This window comes from Porites lutea, chromosome 1, assembly GCF_958299795.1.
Source record: "Porites lutea chromosome 1, jaPorLute2.1, whole genome shotgun sequence".
Classification (NCBI taxonomy): Eukaryota; Metazoa; Cnidaria; class Anthozoa; order Scleractinia; family Poritidae; genus Porites; species Porites lutea.
In genome coordinates this window covers 30878798-30897582 of record NC_133201.1, presented here as the reverse complement: position 1 = coordinate 30897582, position 18785 = coordinate 30878798, and the positions used below count along the sequence as shown (strand labels likewise).

At 40.5% G+C, this 18785-nt stretch overlaps 1 protein-coding gene across 1 annotated transcript in view; it reads right to left on the bottom strand.

Annotated features, from left to right (window-relative positions):
• The window catches only part of LOC140948189 (intermembrane lipid transfer protein VPS13D-like), a 76012-nt gene that overhangs the window by 56175 nt on the left and 1052 nt on the right, over nucleotides 1-18785 (bottom strand). Inside the window, exons 2-18 of the mRNA XM_073397414.1 lie at nucleotides 16915-17105; nucleotides 14965-15042; nucleotides 13342-13443; nucleotides 12339-12455; nucleotides 11363-11488; nucleotides 10459-10509; nucleotides 9763-10004; nucleotides 8815-8986; nucleotides 7456-7554; nucleotides 6133-6334; nucleotides 5153-5484; nucleotides 4703-4869; nucleotides 3784-4003; nucleotides 2925-3014; nucleotides 1364-1463; nucleotides 717-846; nucleotides 55-192 (exon numbers count right to left, since the gene is read on the bottom strand). Of these exons, the coding sequence (XP_073253515.1) occupies nucleotides 55-192; nucleotides 717-846; nucleotides 1364-1463; nucleotides 2925-3014; nucleotides 3784-4003; nucleotides 4703-4869; nucleotides 5153-5484; nucleotides 6133-6334; nucleotides 7456-7554; nucleotides 8815-8986; nucleotides 9763-10004; nucleotides 10459-10509; nucleotides 11363-11488; nucleotides 12339-12455; nucleotides 13342-13443; nucleotides 14965-15042; nucleotides 16915-17105 (2557 nt within the window). The remainder of the gene's footprint in view (nucleotides 1-54; nucleotides 193-716; nucleotides 847-1363; nucleotides 1464-2924; nucleotides 3015-3783; nucleotides 4004-4702; nucleotides 4870-5152; nucleotides 5485-6132; nucleotides 6335-7455; nucleotides 7555-8814; nucleotides 8987-9762; nucleotides 10005-10458; nucleotides 10510-11362; nucleotides 11489-12338; nucleotides 12456-13341; nucleotides 13444-14964; nucleotides 15043-16914; nucleotides 17106-18785) is intronic.

Genomic DNA, 18785 nt, shown 5'->3' with positions numbered 1-18785 from the left:
AGCATAAACAAGACCGTCATTTCAGTTCAATCGGGGTGTTTGCGATTTTCTTACCTTTCTAATTGGATGGTTATTGTAAATTTATCCACTACATGAACATCACTTGTCATGAACGGCTTGCTCGCTACTTCTGACCAGTTATCTTTTACGTTACAGACAACCATTTGGATGTCAGACAGATCTAAAGTATACCTGTGAAGAAGTCAAAACGCACATTGTTGATATTCGCTCTTGATAACTGAACATGTTGAAGCCAACAAGTGGTTTCATCGGCGTTTATCCATGATCTGACAGAGAACTGACGGACAGTTGATATCGCTGAATTTGTTTTTCAATGTTTTTTTACAAGACATCAGACGAAAAAATCTGGACAAGTGTGGGACTCGAGAAACGTACTAAGTTCCTGAAAAATAGGAAGAAGCCGAAACTAAATAACTACAAATCAAATCAGTTAAGCACTAGGGCTTTTCTGTTATTGTACAGAAGGTAGGTTCAAATAAACTGTTCTTGCATTAGTTTCGCCACACATTCACAAATAAATTGATTGTAAAGAAAGAAAACAAAAAAGGACTTACAGCGACAGCTAAGTGCAAAAAACGAACCTCTCTTCTCATTTTAATCTGAACATACATGGAATGTGGAATCTTATCTATTATTTCAGTCTCATGTTTTATCTTCGTCCTTCTTTAAAAGCGAGTTAATCATCATCAGCCTACCTCTCATACATTATATCAATCAGTGTCTCTCTGCTCATTTCCTTCACTAAAGCATCTGTTGACTCTGTGATCGACATGAACTCTTCATCTTCTTCAGGCGGAGTGCTAGGTGGGGTTACAAAAGAGTCATCTGCAGCAAAGTACATATGAAGTCAATCAATATAACACTGAACTGCAATCAATCGCCTTCAGAAGAGAAAAACATGCACCGATTTAAGTTGAAATTCGACACATCAGAGGCCTTGCTTCCATATCCCAAAAATACCTTCGAGTATGACCCCCCGTTTCATTCACAATGATCGCTTTTAAGCATCTCTCGCAATATCTACAATGATTTTCTTGCAATCCTATTAAATAACAACTCATCACGCGGCACTAAATCAAACCTAGGAAGTCACTGTAATTCTGTATTTAATTAGACAATTTTCAATCCGATTTCAAGTCAAGTGCGGTCACACAGGTTATAACCCGAGTAAATGGCAAGGATCATTATGAGTTTCTAGGAAACTGCCCACCTACCCCTCCCTTTTTTGCTTTAAGTGAGAAGTGTTGATGTTGGCTTAGGGGAGAGGTACGTTGGCAGTTTCCCAGGAACGTATGTAATCAATAACTACCCGTTGCCAAACGGACTCAAACAAATTTGTTACCTTCCATGTCTGCTCTAGAGTCCTGTCCTCCAGACACTGTCTTCTTTCGATTAAGTGCTTGAGTGTTTGCAAAGCTCAAGTGACCAAAGTCAATAACAACCTATCACAAAATATTAACAATGAACAGAAACAGACAGAAGGGCCATTTACACGAGGAAAAATAAGACGCGTCTTAAATAAGACGCGAACTGTACCATTTATACGAGCATGTCTTATCTAATAAGACGCGTCTTAGCTAAGCCGCGTCTTGTTGTAGACGAAATGTGCCGTTTATACGGAAAGTTCGCATCTTATTTAAGACGCGTCTTATGTAAGACGCGTTTTATTTTTCCTCGTATAAATGGCCCTAGAATGGTCAGTTAGACAGTGCTCGGAGAAGGGGGTTGACTTGAGAAATGGTCAATATATGGTCTCAAATTTTACTCAGGTAACGGTAGGAGCGACAAGCTTACAATACAAGAACTATTAGAATATTAGACGGCATGTAGAAGAATCCTTTTTATCATATACATACTGAGAAATACTCACTAAAAAGTTGTGTTGTAAATTTTGATACGCAAATGAGTTCTAGCCAATCAGAGGAGTGAACTATGGTTTTCACACGTGAAAAAATGATACGTCCAATCAGAATCGCGAACGATGCTTTTTCACATGTGAGAAAAATGATACGTCCAATCAGAAGCCACAGAGGTGTGTGAGTTTCGCGCCAAAATTCCCGCCTTTTCTTGCAGCTTGCTGAGCGCCGCTTCGCACACATTCGAGGAGAAAAGTTTTTCTCAAAGAGTTTTTTCTCGTTAAAAAAGTGAAAAACATTTCAGAAATCGAGCGGAATAGTTTCGTTTGTTTCACCATCGATGAAGAAAACTGTGGAGAGCCAGCGAAACAACAGCGGAAGGGGAAAAACAGAACAAGACGTAAGCTTATGTTGTGCTTTTTGTCGGAGCTACTTTGTCTTCCATTTATACGCTTAAGGTTATATTGAAACCGGCCATTTTACTTAAATTCACTCATTTTCAATTGTACATTCAGAACTGAATGAATGTCTCAGTATGTATACAATAAACACCATACCACATGTAAAGTGCTGGCGTACGGTATTTACCCACTCGTTGTTTTTGTATCAGAAATCTCACTCGTTCGCTGCGCTCAATCGTTCGATTTCTGATGCAAAAACAACTCGTGTGTAACTACCGTAGGCCAGCACTTTACATGTAGTATTCTCTATATTTTCTCTAGTAGGCACTTTCCCTTAGAAGTGCACAAATCCAAATTTCCAATCTGTATGAAAAGGAAAGAGTATCTTGTGAAAGTACTGCTGAAGAGGTTTCATTTGAATATTAATACCATAGGATTTAATCTACAGTCTCCAGCAAAATAATGTTAGAACCTGTTTATACACCGTAATAAATAGTTTAATGGGAAAGTACCAAGACCATTCACCACCTGTGTCTGTGTGAAGACCACAGCATTAACCTCGAGTCATCCACCTAGCTCTTAGTGTACATTCGGTATCAACAGCGAACTTATCAAGCGATTACATTAGGAGGCGATGTTAACATACCACTGACGACTTCCTGTCTTGAAAACTTTCTGGAACTAGAAATCTTGGGGCAGAAATATCCAACTGAATGTCCCATCTCTTTGATTGACCCTATGACATAAGGGAAATTCATCCACAGCTCCAACTATATTTCATACGATAAGATCCTTTCTAGGTAACAAATACACAACAATTTTCTACGGTTTTTACTTTGATACATCAAACCTCTTGACCAATCAGACCGCGAGAAGTCACTCAGTTAATGTAAAGCATACGTCATACCCAAATTAGGATATGATCGTCCGGGTGAGCGTGGTTTGTTATTAGGACTGTTATTGACACTGACTGACGTTTAGACAACCTGACAACCTGTTTGATAGTCACCTTCAGGGTCAAAGTGGATTGTATCACGTTAGTTGACGGTATTAAACTCTGGTTATTGACCTAATTGGTCAATTATGTCGCGATATTATAGGTCGTCTGTCGGTTAAGCGGTAATGTTATTGGCTATGAAGATTGGACGTGCGTTTTGATCCGTCGTATGTCACAGTATAATGGTTAGGGTTAGTCAAGTTGTCGGTTGTCCAGTCAGTCATTCTATCGTTGTGAGCTTTGTCTGAAGTCGTTTGTACGGTGCAGTTACACAAGAACAATAACGATCATCAAAAATAAGCAAGCTGTAATAGGTTATTACCGCTCTCTCTTTAAAAGAAGCTGTTGAATTGTAATTTTGTAGCTTAACCAGCGTTTGAGCTAGATACTATCGTACGGTAATTCGCCTCACGTTTCGGCCGAAATTTCGTCTGTTGACTGCTAAGGAGGAGGCTCTGTGCATCTACACGATTTTACCAAGCAACTCCTAAATAGACCCACAACTCACCACTTCTGACCCTGCCATCATAGCATCAAGTGTTTCGACAAGTTCAGCTCTAGTCTGGTTTTTTAGTTCCTCGTATCTAACCCGTGCCACTTCACGGAGCTGCCGTTCAATATGAAGAGCTTGAGTTCCTTCCATTGATGTGTGGGAGAAAAACTCGGAGATGTGATCCAACACTAGAGGGTTGTAGACGACATCCAGTGGCTGAGTGGTCACTGACAACCTGCATGAGCGGCATCCAAAATACAGGTGGAAGGTAAGGCTAAAGTTACATAACAAGCAAAGCAAGAATGGTGCCTCCAGTCTACAGAACGGACGGTAGTGGCGAATCCAGGGGAGCTCCCCCTCCTCCTTATTTCTAGACTATACTGAGGCCCGAAGGGCGAAAAAAAAATTCGAGACCGGGCCCCACCTTATCTCAGGATCTGGATGACCGCCCCCACCCCTCTCCTCTATCCGGAGGTCTGGGTCCGCCACTGGACGATACGGCTTTGGATCGCTTTTCGCAATGGGCGGGAAGTTGTGGGTTTCACTTCGTTCCATTCCTTCCAGGAAATCTAAGTTTTGTTGTATGCTGGACACGAATGTTCATTGGTTTGTTTATTTGTTTGTTTTTGGAAGACACAAAAAAAACACAATGATGTTTGCAGTTGAGTCAAATGGCTGGTTTCAAATTATCAAAATTTATACTTGCCTCCGACGCTGAGGGGAATAAAACAAAACAAATGAAGTATTAATACCTAAATAATAAGAAATAAGTATATCGTGATGAGGCTTTGGACGGGATTAAAAGCCGAACTTTTCTCCTGCTTTTAAGCGGCTCAAAAAGCATAACGCGTAACGATGTTTTAACGTTTAACGTTTAACGTTTAACGTTAAACGTCATACATTTCTCATGTCTAACGTTTCCTTATCAACTAACCTGTATGCAACTTTGCTTGTTGGTGACAGAGACTCAAACTTCATTTCAAACACTGGTTCATTCATGTCTTGTAAAAGATTAAGGCCCACGCTGGCTGCAGACATAACCATGGCTCCAGTTGTGGCTTTTGACAGTGTTCCCTGTTGCTTCTTAGCAAGCGAAGCTTTCTGCAAGATAAAATTTTAAAAAAGAAATCTTTTTGACTTCCAACAACCTTCGTCACATAAATGGTCCAGGAAATTACATGCCCTTATCGCCACTTAAAAAACGAGAGGAATGCTGGGCTGAACTTGCTTCTCAAAGACTTGTGGGATTTTTACTTGGGCCGCGCAATGTAGCTATTGGCCAATTTGTTTGCCCTATCCCAGAAGTCTTTGCGGAAGATAGCTCGGCCCAGTTCCTTTCTCGTTTCTAAAGTGGCGAATTGACTTAAAAGGTAAATTTACTAACCTTACTCTCCCGACCCTGGGGACAAACTAAAGATGGAAACAAAGTTCCTGGTGTCAGTTTATCGTGAACAAACAAAGCTCCCAAACTCATGTTAAATTCCCAGGTGCTTGAGCGAGGCCGCATCTCGGAATCCCACCTCAAATCAGAAAACTCGGCTTCAACTACAGGCAACGCTGTCGTCTGTGAAGAGCTATTTGATTGCTTTGTGTTGATCAGTTTAAAGGAGCCAGCATCAAGTCTGAAGTTCAGGTGGGCGAAGACCTGGTCTCGGTTAAAGATTGACTCGTTCAGATGCTGATTGTCCGCGAGCTCGTCAAGGAACTCCTCTTCCTCTGCAAGAAGACGATAAAGAAAGTCCGACATAATGAGAGATTTTTCATTGCCATGCAAGAGAGTCAAACTTAAAGGAAGATCAGTGGCCCTAATAAATGCAGAATATAACGGCCCTCTGGAAAGCAACGATATTCCTGATGGTAAAGAACCCAAAATTACTCTTTCCCTTCCTCGGCAAGAAGGCGATAAAGAAAATCCGACATAATGAGAGATTTTTCATTCTCATGCAAGAGCGTCAAACTTAAACGAAGATCAGGGGCCCCTGATAAATAAAGAGTGTAACGACTCTCTGCAAAGCAACGATATTCCCGATGGTAAAGAACCCAAAACTGATTCGTTTCCTGTCTTGACACTGGTGGTTTTTTCATATAGTTATGCTGTATTAAAACTCAAAAGGTTTCGTCTAAGAATAGTGAACTACAGCAAAGACGTATTCGAAAGACCGTACGTCAACCGCAAGTGACGTTTTTCCATTCTTGAGCAATGGTTTTGCCCAATTTTTCAGGCAAGGCGTATCTATCAGACCAAAGACACTTAACAATACAAATTTGGACTGACACGTCATGGCAAACCTATAAGGAAAAGGTCTAACTTCTGGTTGATCTGCGCCGCTCAAACATGCTTGCTTAAACTCCCTAATGACTGACCTTTCGTAGTGGGTGGTTCTGCCATGAACACTGGAGCTGCAGAATCCTTCCCTAGTGTTTTGTCAGCAGATCCATCTGGAGTGTCTGTTCCATACCAACTGTACCAACCAGTTACCCAGCTCTGCCAGCCCCCACTACCACCCCCACCCCCAGCACCTCCACTGTCAGTTTTCTCCAGTTCCTCTTCTACTGACTCCGGGGACTGATCTTCACTTCCAGGCTGGGAGCGCTGAAGAAAGAGTCACCAATAAAAGTTCAAATTTTAAAAAATTGACAAGCCAATAAAGCCACATGCTTAAATTAAATTCAAGTTATAGGTTTACTATTTCAGTAGTTAAGATAGAATTAACAAAAGCCAGTTAACTAAAAGGACATCACTAAGCAGAACGACCAAGTTGCCTCGAGAAAACCTGAAAGAAAGCTAAGCGTTATCAAAATTAAATCATGAACTCCATACAGTGAAGTCTCAATGCCACGAATCCTTGAATAAGAACCGCGATCAGGATCTAAAAGGATACCAGGGGCACCTTTTGGCAGGCCTCACTTGCATTCGTATTCCATACATCTTAATTTATGGTTAATGGTAATTAGTATTTCCCAAATCAGTGAATAGCAATTTTCCCACGTTTTGATTGGCTCCCGTAACTCGGAATATCCTTGGCTATTCACTGTTTTGTGACCGGAGCCAAGATGGCTTCTCGTTTCGAGACATTTTCGGAAGACCAAATTTGTGCGATAAATGAAGCAAGTCGTACAAACAAATACCAAGAAAGCGACAAACTTTGGCTTGTCGGTGTTCATTGTTAGGTAGAAGATTATTTTCATGCTGAATTTGCAACAAAATCATAAAATGCACTTGACAAAATCCCCGAAATGTTTGTAAATTGTAAACAAAGTTCCTACGAAGTGACATTTTTAATTTACAAAAATTTCCTTTTCTCAGTTGCATCCAACTGATTTGGTAAATACTAAAACAACTATCCCCCTCAGGGTCGGTGAACAGCGCTAGAAATATACCTAAAAAAAACTATTTACCTCCTCTTCGGGGGATAGTTCTATAATATTTTTGCTTTTCTCGGCTAGTGGCGAATTTCTCTCCGTTAAGTTTAACAGACATTTGAAGAAGAAAAATCAATTGTTTTGAAAAAGCTCAGAGAAAGAACCGCCTGGGACGTAAACAATCTCTAGTGGTGACACTCCTAATGCCTTTGTCAAGGCAACTGAGCACTTAAATTGAAGCCAAAATTCTCCAATGCAATAAAGGTGCTCTAAATCTGAATCCACATCTGAGTAACAACTGGTGATCTTTCTACACCATAATGCTACCTGACTGATTTCACCCTCTGCCTTTGCTTGTGCAATAGTTCTCAAAACCACCAGCTCCTCAAATGTCAGCTCTTCTTCAATTTGGGTTTGCTCTTCCTGTGCAGATAGTTAAAATAACATTTAGGGAAGGGTGGGAAAAAGCCAGATTAACACAGTCAAGGCTCGTATTGCGGACACGCCAATAATACGGACAAAAGCTAGATCCCCAGAGAAAAAAAATGAATTACAGAAGTTCGAATGAAGTACACTCCCGCCATTACTAGCCTGCGAGCAAGCTCTCTGGGGCGCTCTGACGGCGGGGCGGCAAAAGGAAGAAGAGCTTGCAACTACGCCTCTGGAATTTGAATTTCACCTCTAATTCCTCTGTGGCTCCCCGTCGACTGAGCTGTCAGGTTTCGGCCAATCAGCGAGAAGCGCGAATGTAAACAGTACGTGCCAAGGATAATGACGTCATTAATAATGCAATCTCCGCCAATCACCAATCACGAATATTCAAATTCCAGAGACAAAGATGCAAGCTCCCCTTCCTCTTCCCGCCCCGGAGAGCTTGCTCGCAGGCTACCTATTACGGCTTCACGCTACCTGTAAGGACAGTAACACTCAGTCCCAAGGGTGTCCCAAGGGTTATCCACAATATCGGGAGTTGCCTCCTAATAATTCTCCTAATAGGAAAGTCGAAACGTTGCATTTCACATGTGCACAGTCTATTGCAAGGGGGTGAGAACAATAGATTTTCCTCATAGAGTTCTGACGTATGACTTCATACAAATTAAACTTGTGAAATGTTGCGATTTTTCGGGACATTCTAAAAGAACAAAAGGCAGACTTGCCAAAAATTAGCATTTCGGGGCAAATTACCTCTGAGATATTAGTCCACTAATGCTCAAATGACTCCATGGCATACAAATCCTTCTAAATTTGACTTGGTTCAGAACATTAAGAACCAAGTAAAATTTAGAAAGATTTGTATGGAGTCATTAAATAAAAAGGTGCTTGTATCTCGGAGACAATTTCATTTTCACAACAAAGGTTTTGCACTTAGCCTCGTTGTGAAGGTGAGGGTTTTTGCAACTCGGAAATGGTCTGTTCAATGCCTGGAAAACTAAATTTCAATGCAAATTGAAAGAGCGATTACTTAAGTTAAAAAGGTGACATCACTTTAGAGAAAAGCTTTCGCTGGCCCCACCGTACTGTATCTCAGTTGAACTCCCTAGCCTGTGTCCAATGGGGTAGGGGATAAGGAGAAAAGGGATGGAGGGGTATTGGGGACTGCTCTTTTTCTCCCCTCCCCCTCCCCCTCCCCTTTTTGCACCAGCCACGCAGGCTGCTATTATCCGAATAAAGTGTATGAGTTACCTTGAGAGCAGGCTCCGCAGTAGTTGCAGATACAAGGTGCTTCGTGTATATGTTCACGTATTTGACCATGTCACGAGCTCGCTTAGCAGCAAAAGTCCAAGTTTGACGCATATTTCTCTCCTTTATAGAATGTAGAATGCAGTTCATCGAGAACTGCCACCATTCTCTTGCACTGAAATACAAATAGTAATAGTAACAATTAGTACAAAGATATAAAACTCTAGATAAACATGTCATACCGCGGCAGGATTAGCTCAGTCGGTAGAGCGCTTGACTGCAGAGCGGGATGTCGCGGGTTCGGTTCCCGGGGCCATATTAACACTCAGGGACTTAAAATGACTGAGAAATGAAGGTACTGCCTTTGCCCTGCAAATGGCTGGACCTTCGCGTGGCTTGAATGATCACGTAAAAAGGCGGCCTCGTCACCAGTAGGATACGTAAAAATATTGTCACTGTCCCCAATTAGTACTTTCGTGCTACACACATTGACACTCAAATAAAGGGCATTTTTTATGCCTCATATTATCATAGCTAACATTATCACACCTGGCAACAAAGTACACTGTATCTTTCACAAAACAATACTTACAACCGTGAAAGTTCCTGTCAAAAGAAACTTTGTAATACCGTGGCTACAAAACCTCCCAACGATTTCATACAGCCAGTCAGAAAACTGACGACAAGACGCAATAACCTCCCGTGCATTTCCCGCTCTTAGTGTCAGCTGCACAGGTCTGCTGATTGGTTCATTTAAATTCTGCCCGTACTGTGATTGGCCACTTAAAGCTTCGTTAACAACAATAGCGACACGCTGACGTCACCCACTGACCACAAGCGCATTTCACTCGATAAACATTTGAATAACAAAAACACTGTTAAAAAACAGCAAGTGACGCTATACTTTAAGGGCCGCTCCATAATCAAAAAGAATGAAACTGCTTTTCTCACTTGTTCTTGATGGGGCATTTTGGTCTCCATTTAAGGTATCGGCATTGCCTGAAATGTCTTTCAAAGCCTTCCATCAGAGTTATCAGCATCTTGTATTGTGTTTCCTCCAGGGACAATGGAATCTTTTCCACGTGAACATCGACCACAAAACGTGGCATTTGCCGAGAACGTAGTGGCAGAGCACTGGCATTCCTTTTCATCTTTGCTTGTGCGCTGGTAGGTTCCAGGACATACTGATGTTTCTGAAGAATAAAACAAAAGTGACAAGTTTACATAAGCCACCATAATAAACACTGAAAATGTCTAATACAGCTGGAGAGTGAAAAAAGATTGCGTTACTAACGAGTCAACGTGAATGCGTGACCAAAAGCGTGCGATTAGTTTTCCCGTGGACTATTTCTAAAATAGTCACTAAAATTTAAGTGGTTCTCTGCTTGGCCCAGAATCAAGCCTCTGATGACTAATTTAAAAAAATATCAATAATATAAACAAAGACAGTAATAAAACAACTACATATGTGTAGTTCATTCAATTTTTCATGTGCATGGGTGACAAAAAATATTCGTTTGTTGAGATAAACAAGAAAAGACATGGAACGCCAGTTTTATTCTCAGTTGGAATACAGGGAACATTAAAACAAAACAAGACGAACTGATCAACCGCAATTTGTAAAAAAAAAAAACTTAAAACACTCACACTAAATCCAGCCTTTCCTTGATTTCTGTTAATCATTCTTTGAAGGGCGCTCTGAAATTGAATAAATTTTTTGCCATAAATTGACGTGACTATCAACTACCTGCTTATAAGTAACGTTCTTAAAATATGCCAAGGTGAATTTCTCCTAACGACCTGCTCTCTATGAGCAACACTCACCTTTATTCGTGTCCTAGCGAGGAGTCTTTACAGTCACTTTTGCGTTTCTACTAGCTTTGAAAGCCCAACGATATGGAAACTGATACTCTAACTACAACTGGAACGTTTTGTCTTGTTCATATTTTGTTCTGAACGTTTGGCTTCTGATTCAGACATATCTAGTCTTTATCGTTAATGTTATAATAAGCATTATAGAAATAAAATGCTCATCCCTGTTTCTCATATGGTGGAGGAATTCAAAGGGGTACAGGGGGGGGGGGGAAGCTTGGGAGGTGAAAGTCCTGGAGATGGTGGGAACCAAGAGAAATGGGCGGGGTTATGAAACAATGCCTAGTTAATGATCTTTTGCAATCGACGAAAGGCTAAAGGGAGGAAGGAGTGGGAGCGGGAAATGCAAGGTACGGGAGGTGAGAGTTTTGGACCTCCCCCCAACCCCCCCCCCCCCCCCCCACCGGTCCCCTGTTCTCCCACAAACACTGACAAGCATCCCTAACTCCTCATGACGACCATCTCTCTACAACAGCTACTCATCTCTGTACCCAGAGGTGGTGGTTGTAGGTTTAAATGTAATTAAAGAGGAAGTTATAGCCTGTGAGCAAGCTCTTCATTTGGGGGATAACCTGAAAAGTACACGCGCGAGAGGCACGCGAGAGGAGACGCGAAAGCGGGAGGAGGGGGAGAGAAAGGAGAGCTTGCTCGCAGGCTAAGGAAGTTAACTCTGCACTACCTCAAGATCTCGTGATGGCAAGTCACCAACCAAAGTAACATCAGTGTCCCAGTAAATTGCCATGTTCTGCAGCTCAATGAGTTTGTATTTAATGGTTCGCTCATTCTCAATTATCTCCTCTGGATTCTGTATAACGTAAAGTACTGTTGTAGAGAGCATTGACCTCACAAAAGAACTCAACACTCCATAATCAGTGGCGGATCCAGACCATCAGGTAAGAGGGGGGGGGGCATTCACCCAGACCCTGAGAAAAGGGAAGGGGCGGTCTCAGTTTGGTCTAAAAATAAGGGGCGGGGGGGCAGGTTCCCTGGGCCTCTCCCCTGGATCCGCCACTGATAATACATTTGTACATTACCCATAATAAAAGGCATGTACAGCAGGACACGAAAAACATCACTTACAATCTGAATAAAAAAGTTAAGTTGTATAGTCCTGACTAGGAATGCATGTAAAATGTTGAATGTTATGGGAAACCAACCATGGTGTACATGTAACAACCCTTAATTTACCTCATTATTATTTTGAAGGAAAAAATAAATTGAAACTATTCAACAATTTGGTTTTCAGGTATACACTGACAGCGCATGAAACTTTTCTTTTTCTTTTTCACGAATTTTCTTTGGTTTCCTATTGTTTCTTCTGTTCTCTTTTCCCTCTGTTGGACATTCTGTGGGAAACATTTTCACGAAAACAATAAGAAGCATCACAAGTGAATATTACATGTATAATCATTTATTTGTTTATTCATTTATTTTATATTGACACTGAAACATGGACAATGGGTGGAGTGCAGTAGAGTACAGTACTTAGGAGGGTTGCAATAAAAAAAAGGGTCATACGTTTCTTGGTAACTGTCCACCTACCCCTCCCCTGAGCCAACATTTTGCCCTAAGTGAGAAGTAAGTGTTTTTGTTGGCTTAGGGGAGGGGTAGATGGGCAGTTTTCTAGAAATGTATGATGATCCCAAAAAACTTACCCAGCTTTCATTGGTGGACTGTGCTGACAGTTTTGCAATGGTTATGCCAAAAGCAAAAGGCAGTGATTCCTTAGTTGTCGCATCTTCATAGCGAAAATGTACATCACTAATGATAAGCTGGAGAGGATAGAAAACAAATAAGACTGCAATGGAATAAAATAGCTTTGTTTCATTTTCCAGTCAGGGGGTCATAAGATTTAAGATTTACCCTTGAGGATCCAATAGTGACCAACATCAATTTTCTCCTAACAATGTAATATTATCAATAGACAACAGGGCTGTCAAAAACATTAGAAGTAGCAGGCTGATAACGAATAGTATGCAGCTTTGGAACTTACACCAAAGGCACAAGTTCTTGTGGGCCAAGGCATCTAGGGACATTTTGAAATTTAGAGTCTTAAAATTGCCATTTCCAGGGGTTTTTGAGAGGTATTTTCTACCGCAGATGCCATGTTGTTTCATCAGAATACATGCAAGACTGGGAACAATACTGTTGAAATGTCCCATGCGTTCCACAACATTGCACGATTCAAACATATCACAGATGTAAACCTATTTAAAAAATTTATTCGTTCAATGTCATTCAAAACTGGGAAACGAATGCTTCACAAATTTTATTCGATGCTGCTTATTTTTTGTTAGCAGTTATGGTAGAAGAAGATGAAAGTAGCCGGCTAAGGATGGCTAACTAGCCGGCAGTTTTGACCAGCTACCAGCCCTTATTGACACCCCTGAGACAGATAAGACAGCCCTGGGTTATGAGAATTAATAAAATGATCACCAAAGAGAAAATGCCTTGATCTTTTATCAAATTCTCTGAACATTTTCTTAAAGGAAATATGTAGAGATCAGTTTGGAGAATTTGTATGTGGATATTGGGGCTTAAGGGGTTAAAAAAGGCCATTCAGGAATGGTCTTCTCCAATAGGGTTAATTTGATGATAAGTATAAAGAACTGGTTAATTAATAATATCGAGAGCAGAAGGATGAGCAGTGTTTCATACCTGTAGATTTTCAACAATTGTTGTAGAGAAAGATGAATACAGAGACGGCCACCAGGAGCCAGACCAGAAACCACCAGCAGCAGCATTGTTCTTCCTAGCTGCCTGTTGAAATACAATAGTTATTAGTATTTCTCTCACACAAAACACAAGGCTTACATACACACTATGGGTCACATTTTTCCTTGTAATATTACTTTCAAATATCCAACACAAAAAAGCATTGGTATTGCAAAATGATTGATCATAGGCCAAAGTCTACGCATTGCAGTCAAACCTGTACTAAGTGGTCACCATTGAGGAATGGCCGGCTTACTGGCGACTTTATAAAGGTTAAAGGGACCCAGTCAACTATGGGACCGCGCTGACCTAGACACTATTTTTGCCAGCTTGAAAAGTGTTCACCTCAACCCGAAATCAAATCTACGCGTCGGATACATCTAGAAATCCGCTTCAATCCTACCTAGTGTTTCATTCGATCCTCGATCATTTACTGAAAATCTCTTTTTGAGCAAACTTTTACTCATCCTATTACATTATTTTATCATATTTGGTTAAAAACAGTATTCAAAGGAACATGAACAGAAGAGGTGAGAAACGTATAGGCGGCTAGGCAGGAGAAATTGCCTTCGTTCTTATCAAATTAACAAGAGAAATGAATCAGTAACAGTAGCAAGCAAATAATCGTTATATATATTTGGAAAATGGATGAAAAAGTTTACATGTATTTGGTTAATCAAGCGTTCTCAACCGTGAACCTTCCACAATCATTCAGACTTCGTGCAATTTCTCACCTCTACTGATGTTCGAATTCGGAAGTATTCGTCGATGTTTGGCTTTCTCTGGAAAAATCCATCGGTGAATTCTCAATGGTATATAAAAAATGAGTGCTCTGATGTGGCTTAGGGTTTATAATCACGATTTTGGCTTGTAACTAGTTCAACTGTACAAGGTTTGTTTAGAGTATTCCGGATACGCTTTTGTTCCACGCGCGTCTTGCAACATGCAAATCAGCTAAGAAATGGTATCTAATGCACATGTGCATCAGCTGACTGTGTCCCTTTAACCATTGATACAGGTTTGAAAAACCTATAGGTTATTCAAAAAAATGAAGATGGTGAAAAAGCGAAATATCTGTCCATGAAAAATTGGCCTCAAACTGTTTCTACCTCCACTTGTACCAAAAGGGAAAAAGTAAAAGACCACTTTATACCATACACAGTGTACCTGCTGCACTAGTGTTGAGGTGAAGACAATACGAAACAACTTCTTGGGACCTCCGAAAAGGTGACAGCGACCACTTAATTAATGGTAGAGGTGACCGCTAAATAAGGTCAGTTTAACAGTAGTTTAAGTAAGAGTCAACTATATATTTTCAGGACTTTGGATGTTCGTGACTGCTTAATAGAGGTCCACGTTTGACTGTATACAGTATACATTTCATGATCACGTCTTTAAAGGCATAAATGATATGTGTGTGATTTTTCTTCTATTTTACTTTTTATCAGTTCACTGATTCTGACCCCTAGAAAAATGGCTGCCTCTCAAAACATTTTCTTCCCCATTGATAATTTACAATATAATAAGATAATTACTATAAGACAGAAGACACTGTCCAATACTTACAAGCCACTGAGCCTCCAAAGCGTCTAGACGTTTCCTCTTTCGAGCTCTTTCCCTCTCCTTTTCTTCTTCTTCATCGTACTAAAAGTTAGTAGAAAAAATACAATCATGTAAATTAAGATAAATACTGTGCCTTTAAAATTTGTCTTTTCTTATCTATTTCTGTTTCATTTTCATTACCATTTTGACCCCAGGCCTTTATACTGGCCTTGGCTTATAGAGAAGCTATTCAGAGTTCCCATTAATCCCATTAACATACTGGTGTGTATCATATACGCACAAAAAATAAAAAGGACACACAGTTTTTTGCCAAGGTGCGTCCTTGGGTCTGGCAAGTCCTACCCAAAAATCTTTGCAATTATCATGGTATGTCCTTCGCGCCACAATTTTGTCACTCGTTGGGTCATGTCTATACAAAAGTGTTTATTCGATATTGTTCAGCCTTAAACATTGAGGAAACCTGAAAGTGATACAGATTGGGGGAATGATACCCAGGTGAAGAAATGCAAAACAAAAAGTTGAAAAACAAATACTGCTTTTTGAATGTCCTCAAAAAGACGCCTGACACTTCATTTAAGTAGTCACACCACAATAATTTTATCTGGTCCACAGACTCGAAAGCTGAGTAGTCAAAATAGACACTGCCTTTTCCTGGATTTCTGCCATACATTTAACCATAATTTCACCCTCAGTTACAGCCTCTTGCTAACTCAAAATAATTTTCAATTTTCTTCAGATAATTTTCTATACAATTTGACCCCTGATACTAAACTCAAACCTTGTTTGTCAAGCACATTTGAAAAGTCAACAAAAAAGTGTAGTGCAGTCTAAAGCAATGAATTAATTATTTTTCTGAGCCATCCCTAAAACACCCCTCGGAGTACAACTTGTGCCAAGCTATTGGCATCTTACAGACATATAGGTTTTGGATGTTGATATTGACAATGATAAAACTTTCACAATAAAATGGGAATGGATTGATTGAGAAGTGTCAGGGCTACTTCTTGAGAAAGTAAATTTCAGGCTTGTCCTTTTTTTTGCTTCACATACATTACATTACATTGTAATGCAGAAATATTGCTTCATTTTCACTTGACTTCTTTATGAAAAAATTTCATTAAAATATTCACTTTAGAGTAAAAACTAGCCTGCAAGCAAGCTCTCCAGGGTGCTCTGGCAACAGGGCGGCAAAAGGAAGGAGAACTTGCAACTCATCTCTGGAATTTGAATGTCTGCATCAAAATTTTCAACATTTGCAAAATGCTGATTGGTAAAAATGACATTAGTAATGACGTCATTACCCTTGGCACATGTTTTTCAATGTTTGTTTTGTGTTCGTTTCTGCTTCGCGCTGATTGTCAGAAATCTGACAGCTCAGTTGACAGGGAGCCACAGTGGAAGTGGAGGTGGTATTCAAATTCCAGAGAGGCATCACATAGTTTTAAGCTCTCCTTCCTTTTACCACCACATTGCCAGAGAGCCCCAGAGAGCTCGCAGGCTAAGTAGAAACATTTTTTGCATAATTCAAATAATTATATACTCTAAATTCCCTATAAAGTTCAACTCCTGATAAATGGAACTTAAATTTCTAAGTATTTCCCTTACTAAAGGTCTCAGTTATTGGGAGGTGGGGGTATCACAGCAGGTTAAAATTGCCTCATCATGATAAGTGAGTAGCAATAAATTGATGCAGTACAATCATATCATAGTTAATTAATTCTCTCCTTTGTCATATGTTTTTGCACACTTGAATATGCACAACATTCAATAGCATTTCTATCATTTTGATCCTGTTGAACATTAAAAACATTGCATTAAGGATTGATCACCGGGCCATTCAGGAGCTCCTAACATAAACTGTAGCATCAATAATTGTTGTTTTTATCTTTGATGTGTGCCATGTTACATGTACATAGCCAGTCTCCTCTACTATTAAACTTTGATCACACCAACCTCTGAATGCTGAAGAGGCCCCGCAACAAGATAAAGTTTGTTGACATGAACAATCCAAGGCTCTGATTTTGGTCGCCGCAATGGGATAGATAGCTGCAGATGACCAATAAAACCTGACTTCACTTCTAATGGCAGCTCAAGACCTTTCAGTGCTGTTTTCTTTAGTGGCAAGTTATGCAGATCAACAGTGCCTGATCAAATTTTAACAGAAACAAAAATAAGAGTTCATAAATAAACTAAAAGTTTTAACTCAACTTCGGCGGATCCCTTACAAGTAGGTAATGAGCTTCTTATTCAATTAACTGAAAAAAATAAAACAGCACTTTCAATTTAAATGCCTTGCATCATAAAAGTCGTGATCTAAAGACTCATTTTAATGCCCGCCTATCTTATTTACGCGATACAGCACAATCACGTTAATAGTTGGTCTAACAAAGTAATGGACAGTTTTCTTTTGTTTTCCCTGATAAATTGTGGTTCAAAACTGATAAAAGAAGCATGAGAGGAAATAACAAGGGCTGGTTATAATCTTTCATGTTCTTCTTGATATTCCGAACATTGATGCCGAGAATACTATCTATCGATAAAAACCATGGGAAAACATCCACTCCAAAAAGTGAGGGATCATGTATCTTTTGGGGGACTGTCGATCAATGTATCGGCCAACATCTCGGTGGACTGTCGATCGATACACCGGCCACTATGCCGGCCGAGACTCTGTCGAGAGTCCATCGAATATCGTCTGAGTATAGACTGATATTTTGTCAAGTGGTGTTTTGCTGTCACTCACGTATTGGTCGACAGATCGATCAACAGTCGGTCGAGGTAGCATCAGAAGTGTGTCAGCAATATATCGGTGAATTGTCAGTTGAGTATCGGTGAGGTATCAGTGGTGTATCGGTCAACAATCAGCATCACCTAGAGTCGGTCAATATATCTGCCGAGTGATGTTTTACTGTTGGTCAAGTATCAGCCAAAAAATCAACCAACAGTCGGCCGCGATAGCATGAGTAGCATGTCACCAGAGTATCGGTGAACTGTTGGTCAACTATTGGTAAGTTATCAGTGGTGTATTGCTTTTACTCTATGCTTTGCCCTTTGTTACAAGGTTCCTGACGTCAGCTGACACGCAATGGACATTAATGCTTCTTACACATATCACTTTCGGCTGATAACGGGTTGATTGTGGGTGATCCGTCGGCAAAGTGTCGGCCAACTATCGAACAATAGACTGTAGCGGTCAAGTCCTGGGTACATATCGGTCAAGACATGACCGACTCTTGACCAACAGTTGGCTGATACTAGACCGGCACATCGACCAACAGGTTGACCGACATTTCCACCATGGTATCGGAACTTTACGTCGGCCAAGTGTCACTGATATGTCGACGACCTGTCAGTATATCACGGCCGCCTATCGGCCGACTATCCACCGATAAACTGTAGCTACCGAGTGTCACCAGCATAACAGTCGAGAGTCGACCAAGAGTCGACCGATTATCCGCTGACAAAGCAGCCGGTATATCGATCAACAGTCGAGTGAGATGTCGGCTGATACATTGATCGACAGTCCCCTAAAAGACACATGATCCAAAATGAGTGAGGACAGGGGAGGTTATAGTCTCCCTCGCAGCTGTTTTTTGGATGTCACGCAATGCTCCCACAACTATCTTTTGGGGAGCATTGCATGACATTCAAAAAACAGCTGCGAGGGAGACTAGGGAGATTATTACTTGGAGCCCTTCTATTGTATGTAAACTGCGCAAATGAAATGGCCATTTTCCAGAAATGACTAATTAAATAAGTTGCACGAAAAAATATTAAAATCTTGGCTGCACTGTGTGAATGCGTAAACAAATGATCTATTTGCA